The sequence below is a fragment of the Pollicipes pollicipes genome, unplaced genomic scaffold, assembly GCF_011947565.3.
Source record: "Pollicipes pollicipes isolate AB1234 unplaced genomic scaffold, Ppol_2.1 Scaffold_7231;HRSCAF=8579_pilon_pilon_pilon, whole genome shotgun sequence".
NCBI classification, from domain to species: domain Eukaryota; kingdom Metazoa; phylum Arthropoda; class Thecostraca; order Pollicipedomorpha; family Pollicipedidae; genus Pollicipes; species Pollicipes pollicipes.
The window spans coordinates 13,363,611-13,387,477 of NW_023597034.1; the positions used below are offsets into that span (position 1 = coordinate 13,363,611).

The 23,867-nt window shown below is 51.9% G+C and overlaps 2 protein-coding genes across 2 annotated transcripts in view; one reads left to right on the forward strand and one right to left on the reverse strand.

Annotated features, from left to right (window-relative positions):
* LOC119109107 (uncharacterized) overlaps positions 1-15,850 on the forward strand; it is a 45,320-nt gene extending 29,470 nt beyond the window's left edge. Inside the window, exons 3-7 of the mRNA XM_037232657.1 lie at positions 903-1,094; positions 1,679-1,934; positions 11,671-11,768; positions 11,971-12,104; positions 15,593-15,850. Of these exons, the coding sequence (XP_037088552.1) occupies positions 1,029-1,094; positions 1,679-1,934; positions 11,671-11,768; positions 11,971-12,104; positions 15,593-15,626 (588 nt within the window). The 5' untranslated portion in view covers positions 903-1,028 and the 3' untranslated portion in view covers positions 15,627-15,850. The remainder of the gene's footprint in view (positions 1-902; positions 1,095-1,678; positions 1,935-11,670; positions 11,769-11,970; positions 12,105-15,592) is intronic.
* Positions 12,016-22,842, reverse strand: LOC119109108 (boophilin-H2). Its single transcript, XM_037232658.1, has 4 exons — positions 22,709-22,842; positions 16,697-16,871; positions 15,916-16,058; positions 12,016-13,668 (listed from the first exon to the last, which is right to left on the reverse strand). Exons 1-4 carry the CDS (start codon positions 22,791-22,793, stop codon positions 13,484-13,486), a joined length of 588 nt encoding a protein of 195 aa, XP_037088553.1. The 5' UTR covers positions 22,794-22,842; the 3' UTR covers positions 12,016-13,483.
* Between the last annotated feature and the right edge of the window lie 1,025 nt (positions 22,843-23,867).

Here is a 23,867-nt window from a genome sequence, read left to right on the forward strand (position 1 = left end):
ATCCGCTGTTAGGTCAGCGATGTACGAAATATGACTTCCTACTCGTTTCGTTACACGTAAGTTAACGATCGCTGGCCATTTGGTTGGTGTTCAAAGGCCTCACTTTGACGGCATTCAGCACCGAATTTTAACTAATTTTGCCTATGCTAAAGAAAGTTTGCCTCAGAATAGTGGAAGTTACGAGTTTCTGAAAAAAGAATGCTCTCCATGTTCCTGTGTACTATGTCTACCCCTCCACAATACGCGGAAGAAATAGTTTTCCGCATACATAAAAAAATCTGAAAATTAAGTGACCCAGATCGTAAGGATTTTTTTAAGTGGGTCGGGGAACCAAGTTCCAAGGGATACCACAAAAACATGGTCCCTTTTGACGATATTCTGCACCCGCCCCTGACCCGCTCTGTTGTGTCGCGCTGTCAGTCTGTGTATGCCGTGCTGTCCGGCGCTGCTCCGTACCCTCTCTGTGTGTGCCGCGCTATCAGCTGCTATGCTGCACTCCTACTGTGCATGTTGCGCATCAGCCACTACTCTGCACCCTCCCTGTGCATGCTGCCCTGTCAGCCGCCACTCTGCACACTCTCTGTGCATGCTGCGCTATCAGCCGCTGCCCTGCACCCTCTGTGTGTGTGCTGCGCCATCAGCCCGTGCTCTGCACCTTTCCTGTGCATGTTGCGCTTTCAGCTGTCTGCGTTAACGCGTCTGCGTTAACCACTGCAAGTCTGGAAAACCAGCGGTACGGGGTTCGATTCCTCGCGGTGCCCGTCCTCCCTGCCAGGGTGACAGGCAGGCGACGTCATATAGCCTCAGCAGTTGAGCGCGTCGTAAAGACCCAATGAGGACGACGACGATCCTTTCTGTGTGTGCCGCACTATCAGCCGCTGCTCTGCACCTGTCTGCTTCAGACCGCGACAAGAACGGCCGTCTAACAGTTCGCCGACTTCTGCCTGCTGCGCGAGCACATCTGTCAGCTGAGTGGCTGGCAGGAGGGCAGCGCCAAGAGGAGACACACCGAGGACCTGTTCCTGCACATGTGGCACGACCTGCAGCGGCTAGCCGACTCCGATCACGACGACGTCATCACAGCACAGGAATGGGTATGTTGACATGCAATATGGGCGCGTTTGGCGCCCTGACGCTTCCACATGCTAGGTATCGTTCGTAATGACTATGATCTGTAATATGCGTGACTTTTTTCTGTTGCGATTTCTTAGGGATTGCAAGATTTGGATTATTTGTTAGAAATTGCGCCATTAAGGCCTCGCCTGAACTTGTTTCCTGCAGGATACCCTCATCTTGCCTTTTCTGACATGTCAAATATGGATATGTCAGTTATATGAGTAAGCCTGTGACTCATCGTACCGCAGATCCCAGATATGGCAACTGATTCTCGCTGGCCTACGAAACGGGGTGTGTCTAGCGTATACTCAATCAATTGCTGGCTGTGGTATAGCCTCTCTATAGTCAGGCACATGAGTGAGTCAGAGGCTAAAATTTGTGGAATGGGCGAGCGAGTGTGGTGGCATTGTCGGGAGTGTTTGAAATGAACTCTAAAGAAGTCCATGAGTGCCTACAGAATCAAATGACCACCGTGAAAGATAAGCACGCATTTGCAAGCTTTTCTAGTGGAGATTGCAATTTGAGACGTTCAAACGACTCTTGACTCTATTCCGCCCCTCAGCTTTTGATGTGGGAAAATATCTACAAAGGTTTGCGTGATTACTTCAAGCGAAAGAAGCCATCACCAGCGCCTGCGACCCTACCTCTGAAGAGCCCAAGCTCAAAGTCTAATACTGAAACTGACCCAGAGGTGGCGTCATCGTGCAGTGAGCCGAGTGCCGACAAACAGCAATCCAAGGACATTGCCGAGAAGAATCCATGGCCGGAGTGGGTCCATGCATACCTGGAGTACAGGTTTAATCTCTACGACAGAACTGGTGAGTACTTGTTTATTCATGCCGTAATCTGCCCGCACTAAGGTGTTTGCGGTTAGCACCCGGACAAACTCTATCTATCTGGAAATAGAGTGCATGGTGCACCGATTCTGCTCATTGTCTGGAAGACTAGACGAGTCAGCATATCCTGTTCTGCGTGTACTTTTGCCCCACCGCGACCACTCCACTACCTACCACTACCACTCTCCTGGTCACTGATGTCCGAAAGAGCTGTAAGTCAAACCAAACCAAACGATTCAGTATGGTAAAAAATGTATCGAAATCCCATCCATGACCGATTGCTCCCAGCATTCCAGCTGCCCCACATTGACAACTAGGGATGGGCTGAACTCAGTGCGGGCGCGCAGGGATTGGTGGCTGGCTGCAATCCCCAGCACAAAAACTACGGCCAGGTACTGAGCAGAGGCAATCCAGTGACAGTCATCCGTGTCAGGGACGGTAAAAGTGTACTTTTGTCGCCGACTAAATTTCAAGAGGAAAAGTTGTCGCCAGTAGCGTTATGCGATATCATATGACAAAATGGTCATTAAGACCATGTCCAGTAGCGTCATCAGTAATCAGACTATTATCGAAAGTCCCTTTCATCACTACAATTTTCAATATCATACACACAACCGAAACGTTCAGTCATACACTGTCCTTCAACAAATGTCAGGATAAGCGTTGCTGCTAGGAAAGCAGGCGCAGCTGCCCTAGACTAATGAGTTAGCCCAATCACAACAGGAGTGTTCCCGAGGTTGGCCTCGGGACTTGCCGGGGCCTCACATTTAAACACGATCTACGGTTGGATTTGTTTTCCTTGACCGCATAAAAGCAACAACAACAAAGGACCTCGATAGCCAAGGCGGCAGAATGCACAGCGGACCTCGAACCAGTGGCAAGCGGCACTGGGAATGACGTCAAATATGGGGAGCCTCTGCGGGGACATGCCCTCTTATGAGAATCACGTGTGCGTTTCGAGCCTCATCTCAATCGTCGTCAAACTATTCATCGCACCTTAAGGGTGCTCCAAGCCTGGCGCGGCATGTTTTGACTGGTGGGTGTTTTTCGCCGTGCCCCAAGTAAGCGGTGTCGAAATTTGTCATCACTTTCACATCAGGCGGCTATCTTTTTCTGGACAAGTTACTCGCCCTGACAGCGGGGACGGGGGGAGGGGGGGGGGGGCGATGCGACATCAGCCCCCCCCCCCTCCCCCACTCCCTCCCTACAGTTTTCTGAGCAAACCACTGCGGCATATTGTGAAGTCTCCATCAAATCTTTGGTAGCCTGCGGGGCATCCACTGCACGCGCATTGACACCAAAAAAGTGTTCCTAGTGTTCCTAGTGTTCCTAGTGTTCCTGGTTACTCTGGTTTCAGAGAAGTGTTCTACGAGAACTGCGAGGCGATTCAAGGCCGGCGGACAGCGAGCGACGGCTCTGCGGACCGCGCGCAGAGGGTTGGCACTGGTCATGAACGAAACCCTACATTATATTTGTGGGCTCCAAACAGATAAAACTAGATGCCGTTGTACTCATAATTAAACAAGGGATACGCCTCTCTATGTTCCATGTCACTTAGCTGCATGGTTTTGTATGTATGAACATGAAAAGCTGATGTTTGGTTGTGAGGAAAATTTGACCGTCGACTTGGTCTAGTGGGGTCATTTAACAGCGAGTGACTTCTTACCAATGACGAGATCTCGTTAAAGACAGTTCACTGTTTGTTTGTTTTTTACAGGGCTTTGCCTGTCTTAGTTTGCAAACGTCGTGGATTCCCCCCCCCCCCCACCCCCCACCCCCCACCACCACCAGTCCGCGTTACGAAAACCGGTGAATCAGGGTAAGGGTTAAAATTGTTAGCTGACACCATCTTGTATCAATCTTAGATGCGCTGGTATAAAATTATACATTACAGGCATAGGCACAGGCGTAGAGACGTTTCAAAAGGTGGGGGCAAACTTAGGGCGTAATTCAGGAACTTTTTCTGGAAAGCAAGCCCGATGACCGGAGGGGGTAGAGATGGAGGTTGTTACCGCTCTTTATTCAAATGTCATGCCTGCTGTGCTAGACATGCATCTAGGGCTGCTTCTCGTTGGTACGTAATATTGTCTATTCGACTCATTTGTCATTCGAAAAATAGGGCTATCCAGCTTCCCGAGATTATTCGTCCATTTCAACGTGGCCTTTCCTGGGGACGCGAAATTCCACGAGCGGGTAGGCATTTCGCGTCATTGAGGGGACATTTGCCTTCACAGGGTAGATGCCCAAATGCGGCCTAGACATAGGCTGGACAGAATTTGGAACGTGAATCGTTGACTCACAGTGCGACAGATTTTTCATGCGCTTTCATTTCGCTGGCTGCTTTTCAAGAAATAAGCCTTGTAGCAGCATTTTAGGCGGGAAAAGATTCGGAAGCCTGGAACGGCCAAAAACAATGTAACAAAAGTCATAAGACTGGAGATTCTCCTTAAACAACCAAGCCACAAAATGAAGGCCCTTCTGTCATATATTCCTGATGTGATCCCTGCTCCCGTCTGCCTTCGGCGGCCACTTCCTAAGCCCGGCTGTCTCCCGCATGACTAATGCTGATAATACTGAAATGCTGCTAATTCTGAGCCGCAGTCAAAGGTTGGACAAAAATGGTGATGCTTTTGAAAGAAGTACCTTTGAACGCTTCAGGACACTAAATATTACATTTAGAGCAATGAGCTAGAGTCGCTTTTGAACAAGGGTAGGAGAAAACAATTTCATCGCAAAAAGGCCGTACGAGAGTGGAAAACTCAATTCACAAAAGATAAAACTTATGGGCCAGTTAGAGATGCTTTAGCAAACAAGCACATACATTTCAAGTTGGCGTGGACGTAATATGATAAACCTGACAAAACTGTTTTGTTTTAAACATTTTAAGTCATTAAGTAAAACAGAATACAGTAAAGCATAGTAGTTTAATAACAGTGTGGTGAGCATCAACAACTATGTGACAATAATGTTTTCATGCTGCACTGTGGACTTTCCACAGGACTTTTTAACACAAAAAGCAAAGAAATTCAACAAAAAGAAATCAACAGAAAATTCAACAAGCATAAAGCATTTAAACCCAAAAAATATTAAACTCATGCACATCAGCCCAGCACTACATCAAACACAACAAACATATCTCTGGCTTCTGTTAAAGGGAATTTGTCCCAGTTGAAGATTTTGAGATGAGCATTAGCTATGATGGGAAAAGTTTACTTGTAACTATTGGTAAGCTTTCAGGGTTCAAAAACGACGTTAAGCAGCAAAGTTTCAAAGTTTGTAAAAATGCGCCCCATTGCGTCCTTGATGGCTACATGGAATGGTTTTGTGACGACAATACCTAGCAGCATCTGGCAGCCAGACCTAAAGAATAACTAGGAACACACAAAAGCTGACACCAACCGGCCATTTTCGTCGCGGCCACTGTGTTAGGTGGCAGATTAGTGAATCGCTTGTTTGTAAATTTTTTGCCTTGGTGCTGGTCGTAACAGAAGCTTTGGTGGGCTGTTTGACATACACAACGTAGCGACCGCCAGATTTTAGGGCAGATTACTAACAGCAAAGCGCGATATGCTGTGAAGACTGTCATGTAGCGTCATGAATCTCTTACCGAAACCTGCCGAGGACTGTTAAGGATGTAAATATTGCATTGTCGACTTATCCTTGCCTGCAGTGCTGTAGTCCTGACATTAATGTCATGTGATGTGCGCAGCAGTTGCTTTCTTTATTATTTGTGACTGGAAATGGAACTACACGCAAAAATTTATAGATATATAGCATTGCTATGAATTGAATGTCAAAACATTGATACTTCTGTCGTAAAGCTGGCAAGGTCGAGTTACCAAGAGGGTTTTTCTTGCTTAGGATTATTTATCCAATTACTAGTTAACCCTGATATAAACATTGTGGTGCATTAGCATTCTCGTTAGTGATAGTCCTTTGGCGTTGTTAAGTTCGTTATTACGTCATTCATAAATTATAAGCTCTCATTTCGTTGGCTTGATGCAGAGTAGTCAACCAATGTGGTACATTGTTTAATGGCACCGGTCAACAGCGTCATCGTGGCACTACCTCAGTGTTGTACTGTGGCATGGCATAATGAACAATGATACTGTTTTTGCACTGCAGTCACTGCTGCTGTCATAATATATCCCATCATGAAAAAGGGGTCAAGTATGCATTCTTGTATTAACTTTGTATCTGACATATGAGTGACAAAAAGCACATGATATCATATACAAATCACCTTCAGCAAAGCACACAACCAATAAGTGGCATCACTTGCTCAGTCTGTTTTAGTAATCCACAAAACATAGTGACAAAGATGCAAACACGTCTTCTGCCTGCACAGCCATGCAACATGCTACAGCCACCAGGCTGCTTCACTCAAAAACATTGATCACGCAAGTAATAAGACATGTATATCAAGAAAATATCACATGTAGCAAAATGATACTGCAAACTTGCTGGTCTTGAACAAGGCTGAAGACTTGACAAGTGCATGTAGTTATGGTTGGATGGGCGAAATGCAAAGAAGCGATGTAGCTGACAGTGCACACTAGGCTAATGATAAAAATATGATTAAGTGCTATCCAAGAAACCAACAGCAATACTTGTCCACCTTTCTCAGCACCCAGCATCCCACACAAATTGTAGTGACTATGACAATGATGACTTATGAGCAGTGCTTGCCTGCATACAAAATTGGTTGATATTGAAATTGTTGATTAATTTTTTGAAAATTATATGTGCAACCATAATACCACAGCACTATATTTTCAGAATTCTTAAGTGAAAGACAATTTTGCAACGCTGTATCATGCGAGCTTACACCAAGCATGTGCATTGACGAACTGTGCTGACCGCTCCCTGCTGCCCAAATGAATTGCTAATATGACATGCAATGGATTAGTCACATGCTGTAATACCTAAATAGGTTCAAAATGTTGGCAAGATCGTAATGAAGCAACAAATTGCCTTTGAACACCCCCTGCACCATGGGTGTAAGTGTTTCTATCAGTTTGCCGACATCGCTACGCTGTCATATTCAAAAGCAAATCTAAAGACACAGGTAGCTATCAATACATCGCATTTTATTGGGAGTCGATATATTTAAAGAATACCAAAACGATGTTCTCTATCAAAAGTACGAACCTCGCATGCACGCTCCCCGTCACATGAAGATCAATACAAACCACTGGCCCGCACCACCAGTGATCACACCCTTTTCGAGCGCCTGATTCGCACTCTAATGTCGAATGAGTGTAATCGCACACTTGCACAACCCGCGGGACTATCAAATTGCAGGTTTTCTCACAATTTCCGCACAGATTTTCGGTTATTGCACCACATTTCACCGTGAGCTTCCTTCAAAAGTAAGTCCCAACGGGGGCTCATGGTAATACAGCTCAGGAGGTTGTATTTTTAGGACGCAATTGTTTGGTCACGATTTGAATTGGCCTGTAATATGTGTAAAATATTTTGTAAGATATATTTCTAAAATTACTATAATATTTTTATAATCCTATGATGCCTTGCTAACCCACAGACCCGTGCAAGATTCTTTGCTCTGGTACACAGGGCGCCAACTCGGCTGTCTGTAAGAATTCCGCTAGAAGAAGATGAGAAACGCCGGCGGAAGAAAAAGAGTCAGATTTGCGGTCGCGTCATCTTTTTGATAACGTTCGGGAGATCGCCGTTATTTTTTTCGGTGCTGTAGTTTTTTTGCAGACTGTGGCGTTCTTTTTTATAACATTGACCTATGACCTAGAAGTAAGGAAATATGCCCCGTTGGTGACGAGTACTGCGCAACCCGAAAGTGCTCACGCTTACGTTGGCGACACGCATTCAGCAGCGAAATCTTACTTACAGCCAATCACCTTCCGCGGATTGTATCATACGTGCCGCATCATCGCTCTTGCGAATGTATCAGTGGCCATGCTCTTTTGACCATAAGCTGAAAATAGCTTGTAATATAACGGCAATCGTATGACGTTTCTATGACGACATCAATGTCCAGGTGGCCTTGAAGTAGTCTCCCAATAAACCCTTTCGCACTTTTGTGGGCGCATGGCGCAGAAACCAGAGGGTTTTGGGTCTCAAAAAGAGCGTGGCCCTGAACTGCATCAAAAGGTCCTCAAAATGGCTGTTCCAGTTCAAAACCCCATGTAGAGGTGGAACGTTTCCTTTAAGATGGGGTCATGAAATGCAAACATTATGTCACTGTTTCTTAGCCGGGCGAAAGCTGCGCGAGCTGCGGGCTCACCAGGCTTAGGACCAAAACCGACGTCTGACCTGGCGGTAACGTAAGATGCGTCCCAGACCCCGTTTTCAAAAAACAGAACGACTGCTCGTGAATAAATTGTTCTAAAGTACGTCCCCGCTCGTTGTTGTCATCACAACCCCAGACGGTGTGGTGTGCGTTAAAATATCCCAAGATAACCTAAGGCGGAGGGAGCTCAGTCATCAAATGTCTGAGCTGCACCAGTGGAAAACTGAGCCCCGGTGGCAAATACACTGAGCATAGGGTTACAAAGCGATAATTAAAATGCACACGTGCAGCAACAGCTTGGAGTGGGGTTTGTGGCCTCAGCTGCTGCGCAGGCACACTGTGGTGCGTTGCCAACAGCACACCATCGTGCACCACAGTGCCTGCTAGCACATCTTTTCTAAATACTGAGTAACCTTTGATGATGCAGTGAGCATCCGGCGACAGCTTCACCGTCTGGAGGCAGACAGCAACCGGACAACAGTGACTGAGCACAGCGCGTAAATCTTGGTCCGTAAGCCTCTACAATTCCATTGTAGAATCACCAGCATAAAACTGGAGGAAAAACATGGGTTGCCTGAAAAACTGTTCCAGATTGTAAAAAGAACTAAGCTGACTAGAAGTGTTCCGTTGCACTAGACGAAGGGCTCAACTCCTTGAAGTGTACCCGGGGGTGCACGCATCCACTTGGGCGCAGCCTCCTGTCCGCAGGACTCGAACGACCTTCATTGGAACCTGACTGAAATTTCAGCCGCGCTCGCAGCCTTCCCTCGTCCGTCGGCGAGCTTGTCCAGGGCAATCCGCGCTTAGCGGGGCGGCCCGGGGTGGTAGAAAGATTGACCGCCTCGGCGACGACGGCGGAGTCGCTGGAGGCGGCAGGGACTGAGCAGGCGCAGCGGAAGGCAGAGGAGGCGGTGGGTACCCATTCAGGGCGGAGTAAGCGGCGGCTCAACGCGCCTTCCAAGCGTGGAAGCGCTCCCTTCCGAGGAGGATGGCACCCCACCAGTCCCCTCAGAAGAGAGCGCACCACCAGCCACCGTCGCCACCGACGCCCCAGCAGACCCCAAGGGAGGAGACTTCCCGCCGTCCCCCGCCGGGGCCGAGGAATCGGTGGCCCCCGGGGACCGCCTGGCCGCCCTCACCTGCTCCACCGGATGCGCTCGCCTGGCCTCGCGGGCCCTCTTCTTCACCTCGCCGCGCCGCAACGCCTCCACCACTGTCTCGCCGGGTAAAGTTCGGCTCGTAGTTGTTGAAGGAGACGCCGTGGTCGGCGCCTCTCTCCCGGAACGTGTCTGGTTTGCTCGGGAGGAGCGCCCCTCTCCGGCCCCGACCAAAGTCCACTCCCTGCCCTCCAACGTCTCTCCAACCGGGGAGGCCGGCGGCATAGGAGCCGCCGGCGCCGCAGCTACCGGCGATGCGGCGGGCGCCGCGGTCGCGGATAAAGCATCCGAACCCGCTGCCGGTCTGCAAGTCAACCCAAATGACTGGAGAAGTGCGATAAACTGCGCCAGGTTCATACGGCCTGAGCTGATCCCGCGATGAACCGCGTTTGAGTGGGAACGAGTCACCGCATTTGCGTAAGACACTGTGGGATGTGAGCTATTGTAAATCTCCCGTGCCTCTCGGAAAGAGATGTGCCGGGAGCACTTGATGGAGATAGTTTCTTTCTCTCGAGAGTACGCCGGACAGGCACGGTCAAATGTCGCGTGCGGGATCTGGTTTTTGTCGCAATTCACACATTTCGGTCGCACAGCGCTGCGGTTCTCGCTAGTGCGGTCACTTTCAGTACATTTCCCACGAGGCGGTTTGCTCTTGCAGTAGTCTTTTGCATGGCCAAAGCGAAGACATCGAAAACAGCGCGTAGGGTTGGGAGTGTATAAACGAACTTTCACTTTCACATAGCCGACGACTATTTCTGAAGGAAGATCCACACGGTTGAAAGTGAGGATGATATTGTTTGTTGGGACCAGGTGCTCTCCTCTCCTGACCCTGATCCGACGAGCTTCCACGACGCCGAAACCAGACAGGCCATCCACGCTATCCTCACCACTGACACCCTCCAGGTCAAAACAGTTAATAATCCCGTGATAACAGTTTTTCGTTTTGTGAGCCGTCACCGTGATGGGCAAAGTGGCGTCTCGCCTTCAATCTTTATCTCTGACCGTGTATGTGACTGAGCAGCCTGCCCGGCAGTTCCCGGTACTCCCACTCTCCCACCTCTAGTCCGTTCCAACGGGGTGAAGCGGAAATCGGTCCGTGGCAGCGGCATTTCAGCGATGCAGAAGGACCGTGTCGCCCCTCGGCTGAAGCAGAGGGACGGTCGTACATCGTCGTCAGCCGAGCCGTCGGAGCTGAAGTGTCATTTCCGTCGGGGCTGGTTGAATGAGAATCCATGCGAGTTTTGTGAAGCATTCGGCACTGGGGCTCCCCGCCCACCACGGAGCCCAACTGGGGGACGGTTCAACACTCCCTTGGGAGGTGGTCGCCGCCAGGGCTATGCCGGTGCTATACGGGGCGAACGACGCCTCCCACACGGCCAGGTGTCACCAGGGAGACCCCTCCCCGTCCTGACCGTGGGTCAGCGCCGTCTCCCCCTGGCCCCTTAAGCCGCTGCGCACGACCAAGCGCCCCAAGCGGAGACCCGCACGGAGCACCCAGCTGCAGCGCGAGCAACAAGCCGCTAGACCCGTGTGGGGCCCCACGGGCCCCCGCGCCCCCGGATATCTTGGCCGAAGTGAAGTGTTGGGACGCGTCGCGACTGATCCGCACGACGCGCCCCTCAGCCACTAGGATCCGATTAACCCGGGGACGCGGGCGAGGGGGCACGGCGACCCCGGTAAAACGAGGATTAGGAGTGATGAGTGACCTGGATGCGGAAAGCAGGTCGTGGGAAGGAAGTGGGCGTGACAAGGAGCGGGAGCTCACGTGCCAGCAGGGTCGCCACGCCCTGAGAGGAGCAGCTTGCGCTGTCCACCTGTTACCGGAGATGGGGCCCGAGGGGCGCTAGTCCCCTACATTGGCCAAAGCCGGTGCCCCTGCGGGGCATGGCCACTTCCAAAGTACAAAAATTGTCAACAAAATTTGGTTGGGCGTTAATCTGAGCATGGTCTCTTGCTCTTGATAACGTTATGTTTTCGCCATCACTGGTGTGCCACTCGAATACACATTTCAAACTGTCGCTCAGATACGTTTTCGTCACAGGAAAAAGACACTGCTTGCACCACTTAGATCATTGTTCATGTGTGCACAATATGAAAAAAAAATGAGGCCACCCTGCCAGTGCGTTCACAAACGTAAATTTCACCGTTTTTAAGCAACAAAACTCTCATTCAGTGCTCCCCGACACGTAGATATGCATGCTGGCGTGTACAATACAACCTATGGGTGCTGGCCGATGAGAAATAGTGCAAAACCAGTGGTGAATACCGAGAAATAATCATGTGTCTCTTACAGGTGATGGTGTCATCGATGAAGAAGAGTTTGTGTACGTGCTCACCGACTTCGGCGTGAGAGAACGATTTTCACGCCAGGCCTGGAAAATATTTACGCTGGTAAGGGTAGCACGCTGGGAAGCATGTCTATTGCTCGAGAGCAAACTGACGTAAACCACCAGTGTCTTCAGATAGTCATATGATTCAGTCGCTGCTGCCTAGGCTTCCGTCTCCAAGCGGCTAAAGGGCAGTCTGGCCGTGATGACTTGCCTGCACTGGTTGTGAGCTCCACCGTCTTGTGACACCTGCTCCGTTGTTGCAGGGGAGCTCGGAGACCGTCACGTTCGAGTACTTCCGGCAGCTGGCCGAGGAGTACTACATGAGTAATGATCCGGCCGCCGTCGGCAACTTCCTCACGGGAAAGCTGGACTTTGTGTCTGGCGAATACGCCAACATGTGAGCAGTCGATCTGCGGCGCGCGCGGAGTGAATCTGGCTGGGGGTGAACCGCGCGGAGGACCGGGTCACGAGGCGGCGCTCGGGTCACCTACTCGCGCTGATGGTCGGTGTCCGACCACAGGATAAACCCCCTTGGGCGATGTTAGCCTGAGCAGAAGCGTGACAGAGTTTGTTGCGATGATGTGCGTCCGTACAATCGAATGAGGAGAGGAATCTGAGATTCTGAGGTGCAGCGTTTGGTGCCTTGGTAACCGCTTCCATGGTGCTGAAGATGGAACCTAATTGATGAGACGTATTTTAAGCTGCTCTGGAGAGGCGTCTTTCCGTCCTGGCACCCAGGGACCACAACCTCAGGCATCGCAGCGATGCACTTGCTTGGGTCGGTTTTGCGGTGGGAATTCAAATTTCCCCCCTCGTGGAGCAGTTATTTTTGCCAGAAATTCTTTGCTTTGTCTTCCGTTTTATCACGCCCGAAGTTCTAACGATGTAGTGCGAAGCTCTTCCATTTTGGACGCCCGTCAAGTAGCCGTGTATCCATGCGTTCTGCTCGGTGTATTGTTCAGTCTCCTAGGTCCTTTTGCAGGATAAGATTCATGGCATGTCGTGCTCAGTTTGGCCTGTCTTGATCCTGATTAACATGATCTGTAACAAAAGTGCATTTTTGTTTGCGTAACGGCGCCGTGCCGTTGTTAATCGATATTACTTTAGCTCTGGTCTGATCGAGGCTTACTGTCTTGGGAACTATCTTACCTTAACGGTGATGGCTGAGTAAATTCACGGCATTTGGGCAAGAGATTTGATATGAATTTGATGTTACAACTTGGTCCATCCTGCTCTTTTGCCGACAGTTTGGCTTGAAGGGGTTACTGTCGGAGTATCGATTCTACCATCTGATGTCGTGACAATTGTCCAGTAACAATGTAATGCAATGATTGACGAGTGCATGGTCACGGTCATGTATTTGTCCTTCTTGTGATTCTTTACACTCGTACGTGGCATAAACTCGTTACAAGCGAGAGCAGAATAACTCACTGTCACAACACAGTTTACTATTAGTTCGAGTATGCGACATCATCCATCAGTTGAACCATCAGTTCAAGTATGCCTCATTAACAAAAATGAATAAATAGAGTCCATAAATAGGCAAACAATTTAAGAACACTCACGAAGTGCAAAAAGTCTAAAAGGACGCGTTCCTTTTCGTACTATGCACATAGTACCAACCTTTCGTACCACGTGCGAGGCTATCAAAAGCATTTCCTGTCTCCATGTCACCCGCGCCGTCATTCTACGCAAGTGCCATCCGTTCACGTCCTCAAGCCGGTCTGTTTCGGTGCCAAGATTGGCCCTGATGCCGCCTTCTCTGCCCGGCGTGCCTCAGAAGGCGCCGCCGCAGGCTCGCTGACACTCCTCCCGCGTCTCGAAGTTGTTGGCGTTGCCGTTGCAGCCGCCGAAGAAGAATGCCTCGCAGGATCCGGAGACGAGGCTGAAGCCGTACCGCTCGAAGGCGGCCTTGCACGGGCCCTTGACAATCGGGAGACGGCACGTGTCGTCTGGGCTCCCTGCAGCGAGGGCGGGCAGCGTCGGACAGAGACAAATAGTACACGTCTGTAACGGGCGGTGGGGATTAAGTTGGACGTGTTGGGATGGCGCCGGGCGGGGCCCGGCTTTGCCAGGTAAGGTCGGACGGAACAAATAACATCGAAGATCGGTGGAAAGAACTAGGCAGCTATGGACAGCTGTGAGTAGTTTTAAAAGGGTCTGACATGCGGGATATACGTTTAGCGGAGTCGAATAGTGGTGGTCCTTGCATGACGGATTGAGCAGTGGTGATGTCAGACAGCATCAGGTGTCGGACAGCGTCGCAGAGAGTTGGGGGGTGATACACGGCGTCAGGATAGGGCCAGACAGCGTTGGTGGTAGCCACGGCCAGCGGTGGCCGCCCGGTCCGCTGATGGGGGCGCCGGTGGGAGCCAGCCTGGGATGGGGGCTACCAACCTGCGGGCTTGAACTCGTTTGAGGTCAGAACAGTGGTAGGCAAATACTGGGGCAAAAGGTGGGAAAACAGAGTATCGCTCGTATGTTTGCTATTTCCACAAAACATCGTGCTCAACATAAAGCAGAGGCGAGTACTGCATGCTGGGGATTAGTGAGTGGCGAGTATGGAGCTGCTCTCCGCATATGCCGACAGCTAAGCAGTACATATGTGCAAGAATTGAGACGGTTTTTGGAGCACACACCGTGACATCAGGGTTTGAGTCAATAGCGTATGTTCCACACACACACACAACTATATCGTGCAGCCATGACCCTGTTTTTCGTAAACGCCAACAGCTGAAACGCTATGCCTTCGGTTTGCTTTTCGTGGTCGTAAAAAGCCAACTGCGAATTCGTTGCACCTTGTATGAAAACGGGCCCATAGCGGCCAGTTACTGATGGTCGGTTCGGAGTCATTTCAAAGGCCAGTATTACGTGTGAAACACCGGTTGCTTGCTCCTTGGAGGTGACTTCGACGTGCGATAGCGTGTGATCAGGTCTAGCGAGCTGCAAGGTCTCGTTAGAGCCCCAGGCTGGGTATTGCTTTTTCTAAAGGGTATGCCGTAACATTTTCCCTGTCACATGTATTCAACTTATTGTGCTTTAGGAATAGTGTATACGTAAAAAATAACAATAATCCAAGGAAAATGGGGTAAAAGAATCAAAGGGCCCGAGGCTCACAAACCGGTTGATTTGTGCACAAAAGTGCGCTCCGCTTCTCTTCCATCATTAATCCTGTCATGTGCAGCTCACAGCTTTTCAAACCCAGGAAAGAGCAATGGAGTATCTCTGAATCCAGATGAGTCAGACCCGCCACCCCCGCGTGATACGGGAGTAAGCCGAGGCGTTGAGCGGCCAGCTCTGCTCCCAGCCAAAACCGGCCCAGTCTGGTTGTGTCGACACAGCGGCGGGTCCGATGACGGTGCGGTAGTCGGCCTGACACTTCCGGTAGCGGGGCGGCGGCCGACAGCGACCCGGAAGCCGAGCGTGACCTCGCCTCTGCCCCGCACGCTTTGGGCGAACACGCTGCACACGGAGTACGGGGCCCGCTGGCAGCTGCCGGCGGCGGCGAGCGCGGGAACTACGCTCTAATGGGCGCACCAGCCCCCAAAAATGTTTGCCGTTTGGACCGCAGCCTTGCAGCGTAGAACCGGAACACACGGCGAAGCCGAGGGGCGCGCTCCTGGCAATGCGAGCGGTCGCCGGTGGATCGGACTCCGTGTGTGATGCGTGCTCAGACCCACTCATGCCTGGATCTTGTGATGACTTACAGCAAATCACGACAATGCGTAGAGGTGCGGCATGTGATCCGTGCAAACACATATGTGTGGCTGTGACCATGAGTTTGTGACTGTGGCTATAGCCGTGCGATTATGCGTGTACATAAGTGCATGCAGATGTGGACACATTAGCAGGCAGACGAATGAGTAGTGTCTGTATTTGTTGCAGGCACATGTTACGCAGTGCTGTGAAATGCAAGTGAGAAGGGCTGATCAGTAGCATCCAAGCTATTGGCCCTGAGCACATACTTACACTAAGCCGAAACAAATGGAAGAAATAGAAGAATATCTAATCGGACAACCTCCGATAAGAACCACTAGGAGACGGGCATGCGCATTAACTACGTGAATCCACTGGAAAGCCGACGTGCCGACGATCACTCCCAGAGTATGCGAACGGAAGAATACCAGAGAAACGCGGAAGAGAGCGAACAAAGCCCCCAACGGCAGGCGTTCGGCGCGCCAGTGGCCTCCCGGGGGTCGGTCATCTACCTGCGCAAGAACACTCCGGGCAGCCGGTGACAGGGCTGGGCCGGCGGCTGCAGGAAGCTTCACACTGGTCCAGCTCTGCACACCTCACCTCGGTGCCCATCAGGGGGGCGCACCGCGTCCGGCACTCCTCCTCCGACCGAAAGCTGCAGCATATGGCGCACGGGTCACCGCCGCGACCTGGGCGCACCCAGCAGCGCGGAAGGGGGGGGGGGGGGCGTGCAGCTTTGTGAGCGGCGACTCCACGAGTTTGGCGTCGCTAAGGTTCCGACAGCTGATGACGTCATACTCGCTGAGATCACCGTCCGGTCATTGCCCGAGTGTCTGATGTGTACGGGTGCCCGACCGTCATAAGCGACGTGGCGGCCGGCGAAGGAGTTTCCTCCCGTCATCTGCGGCTGAAAACCCCGTTATTTTGTAACGGAGCGGGACCCTTCTGTAACTGGCCTCCAATAACTCGTCCTACGTCATACCTGTGTGATATCAAACTGATGTTATGATTAAACAATGCATGGTTATGAACTGGTGGCACTGCCTTCGTTGCACGATGGTGCCTTGAACAATCCAAACTATGGCTCTGGATGGGCGGGATGCGTGAACCCAAAGCATGGCCACGAAAGCAAGCCTCTCCGCATAGACCCTGACGCGCGACACCCAGCCCTGGACTTCTCTCACTGCGAACTGGCGCAAATGATATAAAAGTAACCAAGCCCTGTGATCAGGCCATGGTTTTGAGCGTTCCAAATCGTCCCCAGCCGGGCCAGACGACGGGCCGGTGTCTCACTTGTTGGCAGTTCCACCGCAGCCGCCCCAAGGGAACGAGCGGCAACGGGCCTCGTTCTGATCAAAGGCCCAGCGTTTGATGGCACCACGACACACCCCGGGCTGCACGGGCTCTAGGCAGGCAGTCTCGTTGACCTCTCCCGTCCTGGGCGTGGCCGCCGCGTCGCCCGACCCCACTGGAACAAGTAACGGCCAGGTGGTACGTAACAGCTAACAGCCTCGCAATGCATCATCCGCCTCATAGCTGGCCCTGTGAAAGCGCAATCGTACAACACCTCTCAATCGGGCGCCAGGTAAGGATGGGGCTAAGGCTAATTGCCACGCTGGTTCATAACCGCGTCATAATGTTTGGTGTGCCCAGGACTGATAGTCTTTCTGGTTGTTACTTCCCTAAACAAATTTGGGTAACGTGCACATAACGAGAAAGTTTTTTGTTCCGTATCTACCTTAGGTGTTGCAAATGACATGGTTGATACATATGTCGCCAATGTCATGATTCGTGACGGGAAAGGTATTTAATGTTTTCATTGAGCTACGGCCTCGTTTCAGTGTTATTCTCACGGAGAGCGCATGAAATATACCCGCGTTATCCAACATCTTATCATAGCCGCTTCGCAAATCTGCATTGACTGGAACAAAACAGATATTGTTATTCTGAAAAAGACGACTACAATGTCTTTCAAATTTGATGTTTTCAAATATACCAGATGCAGAGCGGAGACAATGTTGACATTCTTGGCATGTTTTATTCATCCAATTATGGCGTAGCCATATGTCCAGAAGTGCTGCCATATTTAAAAGTATCACTGTAAGTGCCGTCGATTGGAAGCGTACCATAATCGTGCTGTATTGGCTCGTGTTAAAGCCCAAATATCGCAGAATTGCTCCGATATAAGCAGTCGACACTCAACGACAAGATAATATATGAACCATAACGCAGTAAGACAACCTCCTACGCGTTTAATTCCAAGCTGAGTGTTGGCGGAGCCCGGTTCTTGTGAACTATGGTGGTGCATGTGAACTATGGTGGTGAAATCCGTGGGTGAAACTAGCAAATGAGAACGAATGGGCCTTTGCCACCACGTGCAAAATCATGCATGATAAAAAGTAGCTCCGTCTCGCTTGTTATTAATGGCACGCCCACGACTTGTTTGAGAATGTATGCGTACAGCAAATCATAAAATGCACGAGCTACAAAGTTTGTAAATGGTCATCCTCGACACCTGCATCTAAGTGTGTCAAATTTTGAGCCTTGATCGCAACCTAATTGATAAAAGCTGGCGAGAAAACAGGCCGTCAGCTGTCCCGGCAAGCTGCCACTAAACATAGCGGACGCTTTTCTGCGTATAAGTGGGCTCAAAGATATTCATTGAAACTCCTTGCGGCAGAGATGATTGAAGGTCATCTATAGGCTATTTCAAAATGGCGTTTCAGTAGGGAGGCGAATGTCAACTGATGCACCACACAAGCATCATGACTACTTTGCGAAACCGGCATGGAACCCGACACCATCCGCCGGCATTGCCAAACTCTTAACAGAAAAAAATGGCATGCAGCAGCGATACCAGCTGCTGCACGTCGTTTCTGAGCAATGTGGCCATTACAGTGGTGGACAACTACACAAAATACGGATAAGGATCAAACGCAGGGCGCTTCTCGGTCAGTGTTTACCGAAGAGCGTGAAACCCAGCCGGCTTGCATCGGACTCCGGCGCGAAAGGCCAGCGACATCGACGGGGTCGTGGAGTCCGATGACACGATTGCGGCGGGCCGCGGAATCCACAGGTATGTTCCAGTTTGACCTGATAAGCAGCGGCTAGTGACGGTCCAGGCAGCTCACCCCTGACGTATACCCCGTCAGAGCCTCTCCAGTCCTGACGTCATCTCAAAACAAACCCAGCCGCCGCGTCAGCCGGCCGGTGACCTGACGACCACGGTCCCCGTCAGCCGGCCGGTGACCTGACGACCACGGTCCCCGTCAGCCGGCCGGTGACCTGACGACCGCGGTCCCCGCCAGCCGGCCGGTGACATGACGACCACTGTCCCCGTCAGCCGGCCGGTGAGCTGACGACCACGGTTCCCGTCAGCCGGCCGGTGACCTGACGACCGCGGTCCCCGCCAGCCGGCCGGTGACCTGACGACCACTGTCCCCGTCAGCCGGCCGGTGAGCTGACGACCACGGTCCCCGTCAGCCGGCCGGTGAGCTGACGACCACGGTCCCCGTCAGCCGGCCGGTGACCTGACGACCATGGTCCCCGTCAGCCGGCCGGTGAGCTGACGACCACGGTCCCCGTCAGCCGGCCGGTGAGCTGACGACTACGGTCCCCGTCAGCCGGCCGGTGAGCTGACGACCACGGTCCCCGTCAACCGGCCGGTGAGCTGACGACCACGGTCCCCGTCAGCCGGCCGGTGAGCTGACGACCGCGGTCCCCGTCAGCCGGCCGGTGAGCTGACGACCGCGGTCCCCGCCAGCGGCCGGTGGGCTGACGAGGAGCCGTCGTCGTCAGCCGGGCTGGTGCGGACTCGGTCAACGCAGCTTGGCTGGCGCAGGGTCCGAGCTCCTTCTCCCCTCCCCCGGCCCCACGACAACCTCGACCGGGAGCGAACTGCAGCGTGGCGGGCCGGCCCTGGCACCTGGCGGAAGCGGCCACTTCCGGGGCGGCTGGCGCGGGGGAGCTCCCTGCCTGACCGGAGGCAGCGCGGCGGGGGTGTCGCTGGCCCGCTCATCACGAACGGCTCGAACGATGGTCACCCTTCAACACTGGTGCGCTAGTATTGTGGCAGCTATGCTGCCGGTGCCATTCGAGGTATTGACAGAGAAGCCCCTGATTTGACACTGGGGGTGCCGCCCTGCTGCAATCGACCACGAAAGGCAAAACGCCTTTAACACTTGCTTTCCAGACAACGCTAGAACGGAGTTCGGGCGAGCGGCTAAACATCCCCCGATCTACTCGTCATGGAAACTGTGTGTGGCGTGAGCTCGGGCGAGCGGCTAAACATCTCCCGATCTACTCGCCATGGAGACTGTGTGTGGCGCGAGCTCGGGCGAGCGGCTAAACATCCCCCGATCTACTCGTCATGGAGACTGTGTGTGGTGGATTGGTAAAACCCACCTTGTGAAAAATGTCGGCACTGATCGGATGTTTTTGTATTTCAACTGCGTGCTAGGGGCGGTCGCTCCGATGAGCTGAGTCAAACAGGGATCCATGAAAGCTGCCTCCAGCCCTAAAGAAATGCTAACAGATTTCGAGATTAACTGGCCAAGTGAGAATACTCTCGACCAAGATTATGAGCAAAACCTAAATAGGCGCTGAAGTCAATGAAGACCAGCTACCGGCGTCTCATAGCAAACGGATCGGCAGCAGAACAAGGAAGAAATCTAGCGCCTATCCGGCCCAAGGGAACGGTGAGGCTCCTATTTTCCACACTGAATTTAGACCACAGATCTTTAGCACCCTGAAAAATGCTACATATCGGAACGGTTGCAGGTGGAATTGTGCGTGATTCTACATAAAGGAGCATTTATATCCAGTGTATTTTTCTCACCTGAGGACCATTCACCGCAAATGGCCACGGTCTTTTTATCCACAGCTTACCGAAAAGAGTTCCGCATGGGCTTTCTGATTCACGCGAGTTACTAACGATGGTATGTTTTTGAACAGAATATGTGTAGATGAAAACTGCCCCGGGCAAGCAGGAACGGTTCAGGATAGCTCCTAGCTTGAATACGTTCGTGGGCCGAAGACCAAACTTGTCCGTATTTGTTTTGACTTCCGCATAGCTGAAGAGGTTTCATCACTGCTCTCAGTCATTTTTGGCTGTTTTTTGTGACTCAGACTCAACGCCGAGGGGACTGGTGCAAACATCGACGACTGGGACACTTGCTGAAGGACAACTGGGCTCGATCCACTCTACGGTTCACTCGATCCACTCTACGGTTCACTCGATCCACTCTACGGTTCACTCGATCCACTCTACAGTTCACTCGATCCGTTCCGCGGTTCACTCGATCCACTCTACGGTTCTTTCCTTTCACTGCACTTGTCTCCTTTAATGCTTCAAAGAATGTGTATGTGGAAGCAGATTCACCCCGGGACTTGATTAATATGTGACACAGCAACCTTTCAAATTGAAAAAGACTGACGAGCAGGGATCAAAATCACGTCCATATTTGGACGGCTAAATGCCAAGCGATTTGCAGTCACACTCTTCGGCGAAGGAGGGAAATGTCAACCACCCCACCAAGAGTATAGGTCTGTTGCGCCACTGGTCACGCGCTATTGAGTACATCCACGAATTCACCTACTTTAACGTTGTAAATGATTGATATCAAATCTGCACAATTAGAAAATGTGCTGACTGACTGCAAGATGTGGTCGAACGGACCATTTAGAATTGCTGACGGATTCCAGCACTGGTCGACATATGCTAGTTACATCTGCAATAGACCAGAAAACGGTGAATGTCACGTTCACAAAACTGGCCTCGAATACAACATACTGTGAGCTAAACTGCAAGAGTCTGTGGCATGGGATCTGGGCAAGCGTTAAGTTCGGTTCATTGTAACCAATATCGATCAAAATATTTCCGTTCTTGGAAATACTACGGTCACAGCTAGCAAAATTATTGACTATTCCAGTCTCAAATTCTGTTGATATATTAAGAGAGAAGGAGGAAGGGTTTGTGTGTGTGTGTGTGTGTGTGTGTGTGTGTGTGTGTGTGTGTGTGTGTGTGTGTGTGTGTGTGTGTGTGTGTGTGTGTGTGTGTGTGTGTGTGTGTGTGTGTGTGTGTGTGTGTGTGTGTGTGTGTGTGTGTGTGTGTGTGTACCTATGTGTCTGTGTTTCCACTTAAGTTGACAGCGCGTCAGGACCTTGTAGCTGCCTGCTACCTCACACCGAAACTTCCAGGTGACACCGGGGCTGCCGACTTTGGGCGCAACACCTGGCTGCAGCTTTGAGTCGCCGAAAGGTATAATCCAAAAACTACTCTCATGTGAAAAGCGTACGCTTTTTTAAGATGAACCAACACGAGCAGAATACCGCATATGCATTATGTATAGGCTTTGTATTAAGTAAGACGCAAAAATGAGATACACTTTGAGAATGCTGTTCATTGAGATTTGGTCGCTGATTGCTGTGAATTGATGATGCAGCTGTATGTATAGTTCGCAGCGTAAAGGCTGTTCTAACTCCGCATGACAATGAGACAACTCTACATAACATGTCACGAAGATAGCCGACAGCTGCGCAGCAGAGCTGGGTTTTAATGAGCATTATGCATTTACACCCGGCCTCAAAAATCATTGTCAGTAACGATAAGTCGTTATCATTTTATCATCGTGATTATTTCATGAAAGGAATGCGACGCATGTCTTCACGCCGCTGGTATGGAGCACCATCAGTGCATTGGCCTTAAAAGAGCTCCGTGGCCGTGGCGCAACCGGAATTCAACAACTCAGCAACAACAGCCCCACGTGGAAGCCTAAGGCGTTAACCACTTGGCCTTCGGAGGTGGTCCCGAAGACCAGAAACACGCTACGTGCTACTCATAACGACAGACAACGAGGTGATGTTACCATTAACGAATTATTCCAAAACTTTAAAAGGTGCACACGAACAGCTGCGATATAACCCCGCTATCGTAATTGCATCGACCTGGGTTACGTTTTCCAATTCCAATAATCGTTTACCGGGAATGGGTCCTCTTGTGAAAAGGCTGTGTTTAGACGGGTATTTATGGCCGCTCTTTCCTCGGTAGCTGGCAAAGAACATCGTAGTCTGTTGAGCGAGCCAGAGCCCGGCCTATAGCCGACATAGACAGGCCTTGCTGCAAACTGAGCAGAGAGCAAGTCAAACCGACTAAATGCTCTCACCACGTGTTTTGATCGTGGAAGGGAGACAAATGCAAGAGAGCAGATCTAGAAAAGCCTCTGACAGGAGTCCGCCCTGCCGTCTTGCTCCGGTCTCGTCTCGCCGGTCGTCGAGCCGGCCGGAGCACGGCTGGCTGGCACTCACCGAGCACGGCATCAAACGCGTCCTGCAGCGAGGGGTAGGCCGCGGCCAGCCCCACAAGCGCCATGAAGATCGCCAGCCTGCACATCTCGAGCTGCGCCCTGTCTGTCTGCCTGTATGTCTCTCTGTCTGCCGGCGCCGGAGCGGGTCGAATGCGGTGCGCCGCCGCCGGGACCGCTTTATAGTTGGGCCAGGCGCTGGGTAACCCGGCGTGACGTCACCAGCCGGGCCGGGCCTTCAGCCGTCGCCGCCACAGTCGCCGCCTGTCCGTTCGCCCAACATCACGCCACGCACGTATGGCCGCCGGGCATGCGTGCACGCACTGCCCTCCCCTCCCTCCCCCTCCCCCCGGCCGAGAGGTGTCCCTGGTGCAGCGGCGGCCCGGAAGCCGGATACGTTTGGGGCCGCATAGGCTGGGAGGCCCGCCCGACCCCGAGAGGTGGCGGTCGCCGCGCGGCCCCACGACGCCGCCGGTCGAGACGGGCCGGCGCCGCTGGCCCTCGTAAAGAGCCGGCTCCAAGGTGTGTGCTGACGTCACCCGGCACGGTAATGAGCGGCGGCGATCTGTGTCAGAGGCGGGCCACAGAGCTGCCGACCGCGCGGCCGAGCCGCCTCTGGGTCACCCATCTGCTTACAGTCGGGCTGGAACACAGAGCCAACCCGAAAGCCTTGACCAGGAAAAGATCGGCCTAGCCTTCCTGGCTGGCCGACGTACCAGGAAGGGAATTCAGGACCGCCCAGGTCTAGGTGTCCTGTTACCCACTGGGCCGCGGGAGTGCACCACCCGAAGCTGATCCGGAATGCCCGCTTCGCCGACATGCAATGCAGTTGCATGCATGCGAGTGCAAGTGCAAGTGCCTTATATTTCCCCGACACGTCGGAGAGATGAAAGCCAATGAGCATCAAGTTGGTACAAATCCATCTGTCAACGAATTAGCATAAGCACCCCGGTAGCAGGCGTTTGTCGTCGACGTCATCGGGCTTTGCGATGCACTCAGCTGTTGAGCCTATATGTCGTCGTCTGCCCCTCACTCTGGCAGGAAGGGCGGGCACCGCAGGTGAAATGTGTTCATTTTCGTTTCTGAGGTATCCATCATGGTTCTAAGTACATCGACCATAAATAAGTAGCGTGAGCATACTGAATCCCGTCCATGAACAACTA

What these genes read in the sequence shown, in the direction of transcription:
- LOC119109108 (XM_037232658.1), bottom strand. Translation starts at nt 22,793, where the DNA reads ATGTGCAGGCTGGCGATCTTCATGGCGCTTGTGGGGCTGGCCGCGGCC. An exon ending in TGCGGTGGAACTGCCAACAA is followed by an intron (nt 16,059 to 16,696) that starts GTGAGACACCGG and finishes CATATGCTGCAG; the next exon opens with CTTTCGGTCGGAGGAGGAGT. An exon ending in CCCGGAGTGTTCTTGCGCAG is followed by an intron (nt 13,669 to 15,915) that starts GTAGATGACCGA and finishes CCCTCGCTGCAG; the next exon opens with GGAGCCCAGACGACACGTGC.